The following is a 12,863-nucleotide window of genomic DNA, read 5'->3' as shown; positions in this document are numbered from 1 at the left end:
TATTCTGACAGGAAGCAAAAAGACTTGTTCATACCTTGCCGTAGCTCAGCAGGTGAAAACATGTGTATGAAAATGTTTTGAACCAAAAGCTGATTTTCAGCCAACATACAAAAATACTACATCATTCTGAATCCATCATTGCTAATGTAAACGCTGGCGTTTCTTCTGCAGGAACAATGAAGGTCATGGAAGGATAGATGAAGTTAACTGCATGACCAGTCCTTTGAAAATGAATGTTCAAATTACCTGAGACCGGAGGTTCACTTTTAGAACTGTCTCTGATCATTTTAAAGGCTCAATCAAACGTCCAAATGACAGTGACAAGACTTGAAGATTGACTCCCATATCCAATTTAACGAGGCTTGAGTTATTTTACAAAGGAAAAAAAGGCAACAATACCCAGACAAAATGTTTTTTACAAACTAGAAGCATTTTGTTATGTTTTCTCACACAGTAAAGTAGATGGTGGTGAAGTGACAAAATGTGAGAAAATTCAGCTGCCCTGAAGTTTTTCATTTTAGTTTTTGACACTGGAGATTCTCATGTAAGGAAAATATCCAGAACATAATTGACTTACAGTAGGGTCAGGCAAGTTTCAGCAACAGGACAAGTAAAAAATAAATAAATAAAACTCTTTTCACATGCCAGTAAGGACTAAGCAAGTTCAATGAACAGCTAAACTCTCATGGATTATGAGGTCAGGCTTGTCCCTGTGACGAAATGAGACAATCTCAAACTGAGCAGGTGTCTAAATGGGGAGCAACGCAGGACAATGAGTCTTCAGCAGGAGAGAGGCAGAGTCAGCAGCATGAATCAACTGAAATCAGGGGTGCTGTCATGATTTCCAAACAATTATGCTTTTTCATTGCAGGTTTTTTTGTATTTTTCTTCAATTAAAGGTGATTATGAAATAAATTACTTTTTTGTGGTTAATTTGTGTTTTAATGACTTGTCTTAAAACACAAATTAACACACAGTCTTGAACAGTATATTATTCTTTGAATATATTCTTTATTACCTCACCAGGCATAAAGTTGTTTATCACATAAAACTTCAATTGAGTCAAACACACAAAATGCTACACACACTCCACCAAACCAGAGAATGCTAGTGTTGTCTTCTCATGCATTAAAACCAGTCAATCACAAATTTTCAGATAAATACCAACTTCTACCTCCAGTGGGAACTATTTGACTTAATTCTAATTTCGCACAGATTCAGACTTCTGGCGGCATGTCCTTAATGGGCACCTGTATATAAAAGAGGTGACACCGAAGTGGAGTTGAAATGTACAGGTGGAGTTGAAATGAGAATCCGACAGTTTGGCATTACAGAGAGAGAAGGGGAGCACAATTCAATTCAATTTATTCTGTTTGTTTATAAAGCACCAATTCACATTTGTCACCTTAAAGCACTTTACTAAAAATAAATAAATTCAGTCTAATCCTACAGACAGAATCCAACTCAAGAATTTTTATTCAGTCACTCTCCTCCTTCTGCCCTCCCTCATGATGCTCAATGCAGACACATCTTGGACGTACACCCACAAAGCAAGCACTGGCCTTAGTAGAGCTGCTAAAATTCAACCAATTCGGTTAACAAGGAAAACAAACATTTTGTGATTCTTTTAGTCTCCAACTTCTTAACAATTTAGATTTTGACTTTTTTCTTTTCCTTAAAGAGTACAATGCAGATTAATTAACTTGAGTCCAACAGATTTAGCCAGACAGGCTAGCCAGACAGGTTTAGATTTAGCCAGAGAGGCTAATATTCATCTGTAGTCCCCTGGAAGGTTGATGGAAAAGATTTAAAATAGCATGCATCACAACACAGAGGACCTGATTTATTGAAGATTTTAAAGTATAATAGTACAATTTAAAGTAAACATTTATAATAAAAATATGAAAAAAAAGTTTAAAAAGCAAAGAAATTTTAAAAAGGTGTAAACCTTTTTAAAAACAGTGTTACAATTTAGATTATCCAGTAACCATTGCTTAAGTGAATTCCTAAAACAGGGAACAGTGAATGCCTGGTTGAGGCAGTTTTCCACACAGTCCTCACAACACCATAAGGATGCCTTGGCATTTTAAACTGCAACCTGGACACACTGTTGAACACCAAGATCAGTGCACAAAAAAAGATGTTTTGTATTTTGCGTGGACCAAAAATAATTCTTTGAAGGGACTTACATGAATCTTTAGGACAGGGGTGTGAAACTCCAGTCCTCGAACGCCACTGTCCTGCAGTTTTTAGATGTGCCACAGGTACAAAACGCTGCAATGAAATGGCTTAATTTCCTTCTTGTGTAGGTCAGAGCTCCAGAGTTATTGACCTGATTTTAGTATTATGGGTGTTATTGCTGCGTGTGTGCATTGCTGGGGGTCCAGCAGTTCTCCTTGATGTCTCAGCTTCCAACCCAACCCCTTCACCATGATGCTCTATGGTACAAAGCCTGGTAGAAGGATGCACATCCATATTTCTTACCCAGATTGGTTGGATTTAGAAGACGTCCTGGCATTAGCTACTTTTACCATCATCACAAAAATGTTTGGGTTTTTATGTACGGCTGCATTTTGCTGTTCTGTTTGACAGCAACATAATGTCTCCTTGGTCTGTTAGGATGAGATAAATATGAAATAATTTTTCTGTGGCTGATGCTTAACTTGTCTCTATCCACTTCACAGAAATAAGCTCTTTCCAGAACTGAATCTTGTGATGCACTGAAACTATACAGCATATTGTAAAATAATGGGACCATAAGTCCGTCATTCCAGGGGATGAAATGTGAGCAATTATCCAAGTCGAGTTGTCCAGAAGGCTGAATCAAGGTGTTTCCCTGAGGAGTTAGCCGTGTTCTGCAGTAAACATCATTGTTTAAGTCTGGAGTGAGCAGTTTGTGTTGAACTGGTCTGATTCTCTGCTGTGGAGTTTTCTCAGGGTTACCTCTGGCCTTTTTGTCCCTGCTCTACAGCCACTGTACTTATAGTGGTGTCACAATGGGTTTTTATCTTTACTGGTGCTACATGTATATTAAAAATTATTTATTTTCCATACACTGCTGCCAGCCAAGACTCATCTTCAGTTTGTCTCCACTCCATGTAAAAATCTTTTCTGTTTCTCACACCAAGCAGACTGAGATCCTTTCACAGTCCACTCAGCTGCACTTCCATGAAACAACTGAGAAAATCATACAAGTTTATTGCAGGCGCACAAGATATTTAATCACAACAAATATATATTTTTTTATTTTATCAGAAGAGAATGCTTTGATACAATATTTGGTAGGATGCCATGTTTCATGTGCAATGCTAGCAAATTCTTCATGACAGAATACCTAGTTTGTTGGTTCCTAATAAAAATAGTGTGCACGTTTCAACGTGCAGGAAAAATGTGGTTTAGTAGTAAACCATATTTACTATTCACTATTGGTGTGTGTGTATGTCATTTCTGTAGCCTGCATAAGACCTTTTCTATTCACTAACATTCTGAAATCCAATGAACTTTAGGGGGGCTCATGTGTTGGATCCATTTTTTTTACACCATAAGAGGTTAAATTTAAAGTTAAGTTGTGAATTACGTTTGGTTAAAGTTAGGTTTAGGAATATACTAGTAATGTGTAGGACCAGGGCTAGATATAAAAGCAGTCATTAAAATTAATGGAAGTAAAAACAAACTCTTAATATGGTTGGACATAAAGATTTTTGTGTTTGTGCATGTCTGTGTGTAGTGTGGCATATATGATACCAACAGTAAAACAGACTTGGGATTAAACATACGTTTATTGTAAAACATTGTTAAATTACTTCAAGGGTGAAAATATATATAAAAAAACCTAAACATGCCAACAACACTGATGTCATACATTAAAACCCAGAAAAAAACAAAGTTAAACATCTGGAAGTAACGCTCTGATTTGGATGAATTTTGAGCACATGCAGTCCAATAATGATTGGATTTCCGAAGATCTGGCATGTTTTGAAGGGCAACACAAACGTGACATCGTCAAAAAGTGACATCTCAAGGGGAAATTACAGTGATGGTATCAGGTATTAGCCAAAGTGTCCATAAGTCAGTGGTAAGAGTGAGTCATTGTCACTTCCAACCCTTAATTCACTGCTTTGACTGACTGTCAGAAGCTCTGGCCACTGCCTGTAAAACTGAAGGTTCCATATACTCAGGTGTTCTTCACGCCATTGAGGTCCACACATACTTTTGAGGTGGACTCACTGCTGGACTCTGCTGCATAGAGGTCGATTGCTTGGCCATAAACATTGTTCACATCGAACTGTTTTGTATGCGACAACAAGGTTGTGAGTTGCTGCAACCAGTCGTAAAGACACCGCTGTCTGTGCCGCACTGACAGTCGTGTGTGGTGACGACCCCGGTGCAGAAGAAATGGGGCTAAGCGTCAACTTGTAATACTTGCTACTATCCATTCAGATTGTGGGAAATGAAGGAATTCATCATGTTTGGCAATGAAATCTAAACTCTCTGGAGAAAGTGCACAGTGTGCACAAATATGCACAGTACACTGGAGTATTTGAGAGCCTTCACTCCTCATCTTATGCCCTTTGGTACTGTTCTTAATGTGCAGCTCCTTGCAAATTCTATTATTTCAACATAGCATTTGTTTTCAAAGTTACAGTTGGTTTGTCAAATGGTACATTTTAAAAATGCTGAGACAAATTTGTACATATAGAAACAAGAACTATTTCCCCTTTACAATTTTTAATGTAAATATTTTACATCATCAGACACATTTGAATAATGTCCTAAAATATCCTGAGCAAATATAACATGCAGTTTTAAAAAAATGCTTTACAAAACAGCCTATAGAGAAAAGTGACCCCTGACCCCAACCATCTACAGTGAAGAACCATATTTTTCAGTTTCATAGCAATGACCACACCTGAACCTGATTTCTGTCAGACCTGCAGACTTATGAAATAGTTTTCCTTTAAAAAAAGCAACACATCATACTCTGGTATAAATAAATTCAAAACACTTACACCTTTATTTTTTTTTTACCTTTGCATATTTTAAGCTGCTTCTGGAGTGTTGGATTACATTAAATGCAATCAAATCTTACTGGGCTTCCTAAGGTCACTCATTTTCTCACCTTTACAGTGGCTGTACACTCTCTCCTGTACTATTTGTAACTTTCATGCTTGCCCTTTCTACTCTGTGCAGACTAATATTGTTCAACAACAGCTTCAAAAGAAAAAGAATACAGTGATCCAGGAGATCACAAAACTATCTTGAGTTCTGCAGGCCTCACTTGCCACAGGTAAGGTCAGTGTCCATGATTCAAGAAAGACTGGATCAAAGCTACATCCATTCAAGGCTAAAACCACTACAAATATTATATACCAAAACAAATATTTACCAAAAAACGTTTTGACTTTTGCTATTACATTTTTGTAAACTTAAGAGACAAAAAAGGAAGGTGTGTGACCTCTGACAAGTTGAGTAAATTTACCACAGCATTTTAGAAAACAACATCATACCAGGCATGGAGATGCAGTGATGGTCTGGGGTTGCTTTCTGCTTCGTGAACTGGACAACTTGGAGTTGATAGAACCAAGAACTTTACTTTCAGTCAGAAAATCCTGACAGAGTACATCCATTAGATCATTATTAGTAGTTGCATTTTCATTACCAATGTCTGCAAAACTGTCAATACTCCACAAATTTTATTTTACAATTATGGTATTTCCATTAAATAAGAAACAAGATTAAAATCACACATGAATAAGTTTGTTAATGCAATAAGTCATTAAAAAACATAAAGATGACCACTTTCTGTTGTCGTCTTTGAAGTTTACAGCATCCGGTTGTTCATCTGTGACTCATACAAAAATTGCTTCCATTGCAGTTTTGTAAATTAACCAGTTTCAATATCGCCAAAGAAAAACCCACCTCACTCTAGCAGCAAAACTGTTTTTTCCAAACAACCATTTTTCTATTTAACAAATTTGTCTTCAAAATATGAAATTGTGCAATTATATGGTCAATGAAAATGCAGCTACTGTTTGCTGAAGAGAATTTGGACAATGATCTGAAACACAGCAGTAAGTATACGTTGGTTTTAAGAAAACAAAATAAGTCAGTCTGCTCTTAAATCCAACTGAGACATTGTGGCATGACCTTTGACCTCCTGGTAATGCTTATTAGAAACCCTCCATTATGGCTCAATTTAAACAAAATTTTGTGAAATACAATTCTGCCACAGAGGTGTGAAAGTTGTCTAACCCAGTAACTGTGGCAGTTGTTACTATCACTGGCTCAAGCTGTTCAGGGTAATTTGTTTTCACATGAAATCTGCAAAATCCTGTTTGCAGATTTCTTCCCTGAATAAAAAACAATTTAAAAAAAATTAAATTTTAAATGTGCATTTTGTTTTCACTGACATTGTAGTTGTCTGATAAACTTGATTGAGAATCTGAAATGTTTCTAAAAGCAAAACCAAATTAAATCAAGAAGAGAGCTTTTTAGTTTTCTAAAAGCAATACCTTTTGTTGCTTTAAAAACCCAGACACGAAACATTAATGAATCTGGCACTAACTCTTCTACATCATTCAAATTCTAAACATTGTACAAAATACAGCAGTTTTCATAACTGCCTGCAATGAGGCATATTTAATATTGCTTACATATAGTTTACACAGACAGCAGGTCAAGTCAAGTATTTTTCAAGCGGCTTCACAAAGGTAGCATGTCTCTGTGGTTGTGCAATGATGCATTGAGTACTGCATGTAACCACATTTACATCAGTTGATTAGGATCATTCTTAATTTGCATTCAACTTTTTTACATTGATAAGTTTAACATAAACTGTTAAAGAACAGTGATCTGTGTTCTGATCATACGATTACAAAGCATACAAATGAACCTGATTAAACAAACTGAAACAAACAAAACATCCTGCAGCACAGAAAGCCTGTCAGTCAGCTTTCTAGATTTCATCCAAGATTGTTACAGTGTAGAGATTATGAACCAGATTATGAATTGAATATGTTCACATTTTTACCAAGTCAAATAGGAGTACAGTCACAGCAAAAAGGCAGAGTCAAAAGCCAACTGTTGAAAGTACTGTTTTTATATCTTTAATATTTATAACCCAAATTCACCATGGTCATGTGTCATGTGTGATTCACCATTAATCACACATTCTTAAATATTAACAATTAAGAATTCTTGATTTCAAATTTTCATAATTTAAATTAAGAAGATGATCTTAATCCCCAATCTTGTTGTTTTGTGACCTTAAGTCATGTCCCAAACCCTACTTTGGGTTTCTGCATTTATTAGTTAAATATAAATTTACACAACGTTTGATGCCAAATTAGTGTTTGGATGAAACTCTGCTTAAGTCTCTGAAATTATCCCATTATGATTTACTTTGTATAATTTCAAGGCTAGTGTTCAGGATCCAACTACAGCATGAACATAATCAGATTTAATGTCCTGTTTGTATTTGTGCTGCCCGAGGCTGGACTTCCAAAGCATTGTCACTCAGAATAAATCCAACCTGTGTCACAGAGTCACCTAGAAAAAAATAAAGTCATAGCAAAACAGTAAATATCAGATTTTACAAATGATTTTCCACCATGTAGAAAGAACAATAAATTTGTGCTATTATTCTAAAAAGAGAGAGAGAAAAAAATATACATTACCAAGTATCATAGCCTGATAATACACTCATGACTTTTTTTTGTCCTAATATAAATTAAAGCATGCATACCATTATGTAAAGTGATTTTGCCAACAAAGAGACATATAGACACAGTATTTTTCCTGTGTAATGATTTTCAGACTACTGACAATTCCACTCAACACAACATTTAGGACTGGCTGGTCAGATGACCAACACTTCAAAATCGTAAACACTCACTGGAACACAGCAAGAGAAACATGAGACAGACAAAATCCAGTTCACAAAGCTGCAATAGACATAAAATGCTGCCATCAAAAACAAATGGCACTCAAGCAAACAAAAACTATAACTCCAACAACCAGAAGAGTAAAAAGGTGATGCCTGGGTTTTCAGACCAACAAACCAACTAAAGACAAGTCCTTCTTCTTATAACAACAATAATTTATGTTTGTACAAAAAAGAAAAAAAAAATTCCAGTAAAGAAAACGTGTATAAGAAATTATTTGATTCAGTTACAGCAAACCAGTTTTCACTCACCTTGTTAAAGGTGGAGTTTATAGAGTATGGCAACATCTGTTGGTGAGGCTGGAATTTGCAGCTCCTGCTCTCACCACTCCAGTGCTTATTTGTCTCTCTTGCGAGAATAACGGAACAAGACAAATCAGAATTAAAAGTTGCACTTTCTTGGTACTAAAAAAAAAACACATGAATTTGTATTTCCATGCAATTTTACAAGCAAGAAGAAAAACCAGGGTTGAGAGCAAACTAAATGCAAATCACAGGTCAATGTGAAAACCTCAGACTGCCAAAGATTACAGGAATTTTTTGGGGTAAAATATTTAACAAACTCAAGAAAGCTCCTTGTTAAAGGCACAAAAGCTTTTTTTAAAATATCCCTGATAAGATTTTTTTTGTTTCATTACTGTAAATTTCTGCATTTAAAAGTTTGGTCATTACATACCAATAATCGGTCCAACTTACAAAATGTTCTTTATCAAACTTTCTTAAAAATGTATGCACATTTATTAAAAAAAGGCAATATATGCAAAGACTCATAAACCAAAATGTTTTAACACATCATAATGGCTACTGAAACACAAACAACCAGGAAATAAATCAATCAAAGAAATTCTTCCTAGAAAACCTAGAAAGCGTTTTTGTGTATTTTCCAGTTGGCTTGCTGAAACACATTCACATGAACACAATGGATTAGTGCTACAAAAACCATCATAAAATATAAGAGACTAGAACAATCATCATGCCTTGAAATTGTACTTCAAACATGTTAAAATATATATTATTCTTTTCATAGCATTAAGTTATTTTACTAAATGTTTTGCACAAAAACTAGCAAAAAGCATGCCTAACTACAACAAAACTTAAAGCCCTGTTAATTTTTTAAAAAATAAAATCTGGAAAATCCTGTTTGCAGATTTTCTCATGATCAATTAACACAAAAAAGTCACACACTGCAGTTGAGGTTAAAATAACTATACTGACAATAAATATGGATTAGCTCACAGTGATCTATGCTGAAACTAGGATGGCTTTTGTTCTTTGCATCAACAGATTGATAGATTTTTACAAAAAAAAGATTTATTTCCAACCTGAATTGTATTTTACTTCAAATGCAGAGCATCATCTATTTGGAGAGAGTCGGGATTTCCTAAAACAACTTCAGAAACAAAGTGACTTCCTGGTGTTTTATTGGTGAACAGTCTAACACACTTTAAGTGCTTGAAGGGATTTAAGTGTTAAATATATTCTGTTCATTCATCAAGGCTAAACTTTAAAGATAAATTCAAATACTCTTCCAGTTCCTTTGCTTTTAAACACTGAAATCTGGTTTTCTTTTCAACCTCACATTGATTCTGAAGTGCTACTTTCATTTTCTTTTTAAATTTAGTGCTGACATTTGTTTTGTGAAAAGAAAAGAAACTGCCACATCAAGTGGAGCAAGTGTTAAGAGGAAAATCAGGTACAGTAACATAATATTTAGAAAATAGCCATTCGCCTTTTGGTTCAAACTCATTGGAAGACAGATTAGTGCAATTTAAGCAGACCCACTTTTCCATATAATTTGCATATCAAATAGCAGGCGTGCAACAAGTCAGATTTGATACATTCATACATTTTTAAAAATCTGTTTTTGCACAATTTGGATTAAAAAAAAGTTGCTGAAACTGCAAATTTTATTCCTTCTGAACCACAAAGTGATTTTTGAGATTGGCAGAGGAGGCGCTCTTTATATCTGCATCAGAATCATTTGCTGACGCCTGGGTAATTCTGGAACAGGTCCAACCCAAAGCCCACCAGCCTCTCGGCCGAGCGCAGCGCCCTGAGGATCAGAGACAGGGACTGGTTCTTAGCGCTGTGGCAGAAGGCGTCCTTGTTTGGAGCGTAGTGCTTGGCCACCTTGCTCGTCACGCTGCAGTGCAGAACCACATCCGGGGAGAACTTGAGGATGGAGAACTGGGGAGATTTTCCTGGAAGACTGTAAAGTAAATTTCTGTAGAGACCAAGAAAAAACAAAACAAAACAAAAACAATTGATCAGATTACAAAAGAAAAACCAAAACAAAGCTTTGGATACTGCGATGAGGAGATTCTTTTGTGGTTACATTCAAACAAAGGAGTTAGAGAAGAGATTTTGTCATTTCCTTGTTTTTATTGGTGATGTTTTTTATTGATTCTACATTGTTATGAAGAATAATAAGATTAAACGAAACCAAGTGCAAAGTTATTAAAAATGAACTCAATGATAAAACTCACTGTTTTTGTCAGTTCTCTATTCTGAATTTCCAGTTGGAAAAACAACAAAAACATCCCACAGACGTTGGAATTACGCCTGAGAAAGATCAAGATTGCCAAGCAGCTCTGAGTTTAGTTTCCAGCATGGCTGCCAATGATAAAGAATGTAGTAAAAATTGCTGGCATAAATGATTTATTAGCATTTCTGGCGATTTGCATTTGATCAAAACAGATCCAACAACACGGCAGTAAAATATCTATTTGTGAACATGTTCCTTTTGGGTTCATAAATGAACAGAACTATGTTCTTCTGGACTTTTAATCACCAATACCAAGTGACACTAAAATAAATGGCAAATTGCAAACAGACTGCTTTCAACTTGGCTGTGAATGTATTTCTAGATCCAAGCTCCAACTCCTAACCAACTCCTTGGCCATTTCACAAAATGACCTGAAAGCTTCATTTAAATCATTTTAGCTACCAACTCAAGGAAAAGTGTTAACAATGGTTAATTAGCAGAGCAGACAAAGGTGCTAAAAACTGTTCTTTTGTCAACCGTGTTCACTTCAGAGGAAACGTGCTGTTGGTCAAAACCACCAAGAACTTTCAGCTGCTCTAAAGAGAGGCTCAAGTTGCCAAGTAAGTCCAGCAACTGCCTCCATGAAGAGCTTTCAGTTATAGGATGGGCTTCCCACCAGCACAGGGCTTTCCCAAAAACAACTGGCAGGTTGGAGTGTTTCCACACAGCAAGCTGGAATGTTTTGGATGCTGAGCACAGCGTCTTCACAGGCCTGTCCAACAAATCAATCCTCCAGCTGCAGCTGATCCAGAAGCTGCTGCTCGCGTTCTCACTAAAACCAAGAAGATAGAGACATAACACCAGTTTTAAAGTCCCTCCACTGGCTCCCTGTAGCTAAGAATAGATTTTAAAATACTGTTGTTAGTTTACAAATCACTGAACGGTTTAGCACCACAATACAACAAAGATCTGCTGTTATTGTATCAACCTTCCAGACTCTCAGGTCTTCTGGTTCTGGTCTGCTTTGCATCCGCAGAACCAGAACCAAGAGAGGAGAAGCAGCTTTCAGCATCTATGGACCAAAAATTTGGAACAAACTTCCAGAAAACTGTAAAACAGCAGAAACCCTGACTTCCTTTAAATCTCAACTAAAAACACACCTGTTTAGAATTGGATTTGAAATGTAATATGTAACAATGTATTGTTTATTCCATGATGCATGACTTTATGTTTTTGTGTTTATGATGTAAAGCACTTTGAAATGCCTTGCTGCTGAAATGTGCTATACAAATAAAATTTGATTTGATTTTGATTTGAGCTGGATGGGCCTCAATCCATAGTAGAAGTCATGGTGGATCTTACAATGGGAGGCATACGATAACTGCCATTGTTATCTTAATATTGACGTTAAATATTTAGGCTGAAACATGTGCAGGTTTCAGACATATTTGAAAACTAGCATCATTATGCAAACTTGAATACTGATTCAAGTTCCCTCACTCAAAGACAAATACACTTTAATTCTGTGCAGAACAAGATAGTTTAAATATTTTCATTAAAACAACCAAAACCAAGAAATAAACCAGAAATAAAACACACACAGTTGAAATCATAAAGAAAATGGTTTATGATGCCTCTGAAAACAACATATCCCCTAAAAGAATATTGACCAATCTCATTTTAATTTATCATGTCATTATTTGCTCATAAGACATAAATTATTTTAAGTTATTTTCAAAAGTTCGAATTGATTCAAAAGCTCTGAGCTGGAATGCTTTTTGAAGCTCATTCCATTCATTCCAAGACAGAAACCTCTTTCTAGGATTCTTTAGGGAAACATTTTCAGGGCCACACATCTCATTTAAAATAAACAGTCAGAGGAGGGTCTCACCTACCAGTGACATAGAAATGAATCAACAGAAAGCTGCCTTTCCTCAGCACGTGCCGTTTTCTAAATCATTCCAATGGCCATTTTCCGTTATGAGTTTGTGTAAATTGTCTGTCACATTTTGTCGACTGAAAACAGCAACTTGTGAAGAACTGTTTTTCACTCGTGTGACCTCTGCTCTCTTTGCTGTCTGCACCATGTAAGTTATTGGCTGTAAAAGTCCTCTCTCCATACAGTACTGATACGTAGATAAGTCTTTGGGGATGGAAGAGTAGTCATTTGTAGGTCAGAATGGCACAAACTGCAGAGTGTTTCTCTCGATGGGACTGAAGAACATTGATTTCTCCTAAAGTGGCTGAACGGACAGTCTTAGAGAGTAAATGGAGTGATTCTTCATCTGTTAAGACGCAGGTCGTGTTCTATAGGGTGTGAAGAGCAGTGACCTTCAGCACACAATTCAGACTCAAAGACAGAGCACTGTGAAAATCCTCTGTCTACTTCTGGAAACTGCTAAACATATCACAGAGACTGTCCCTGAAGGACAGAGG

The 12,863-nt window shown here is 36.1% G+C and overlaps 1 protein-coding gene across 1 annotated transcript in view; it reads right to left on the bottom strand.

Annotated features, from left to right (window-relative positions):
• Window positions 1-9,036: 9,036 nt before the first annotated feature.
• LOC129379684 (inactive N-acetylated-alpha-linked acidic dipeptidase-like protein 2) overlaps window positions 9,037-12,863 on the bottom strand; it is a 312,373-nt gene continuing 308,546 nt past the window's right edge. The window contains exon 17 of the mRNA XM_055060485.1: window positions 9,037-10,166. Coding sequence (XP_054916460.1) covers window positions 9,920-10,166 — 247 coding nt within the window. The 3' untranslated portion in view covers window positions 9,037-9,919. The remainder of the gene's footprint in view (window positions 10,167-12,863) is intronic.

This window comes from Poeciliopsis prolifica, unplaced genomic scaffold (genome assembly GCF_027474105.1).
Source record: "Poeciliopsis prolifica strain line A6 unplaced genomic scaffold, Auburn_PproV2 SCAFFOLD060, whole genome shotgun sequence".
Classification (NCBI taxonomy): Eukaryota; Metazoa; Chordata; class Actinopteri; order Cyprinodontiformes; family Poeciliidae; genus Poeciliopsis; species Poeciliopsis prolifica.
The sequence above is the reverse complement of the archived record's forward strand: the minus strand, read 5'-3'. Positions and strand labels throughout refer to the sequence as shown.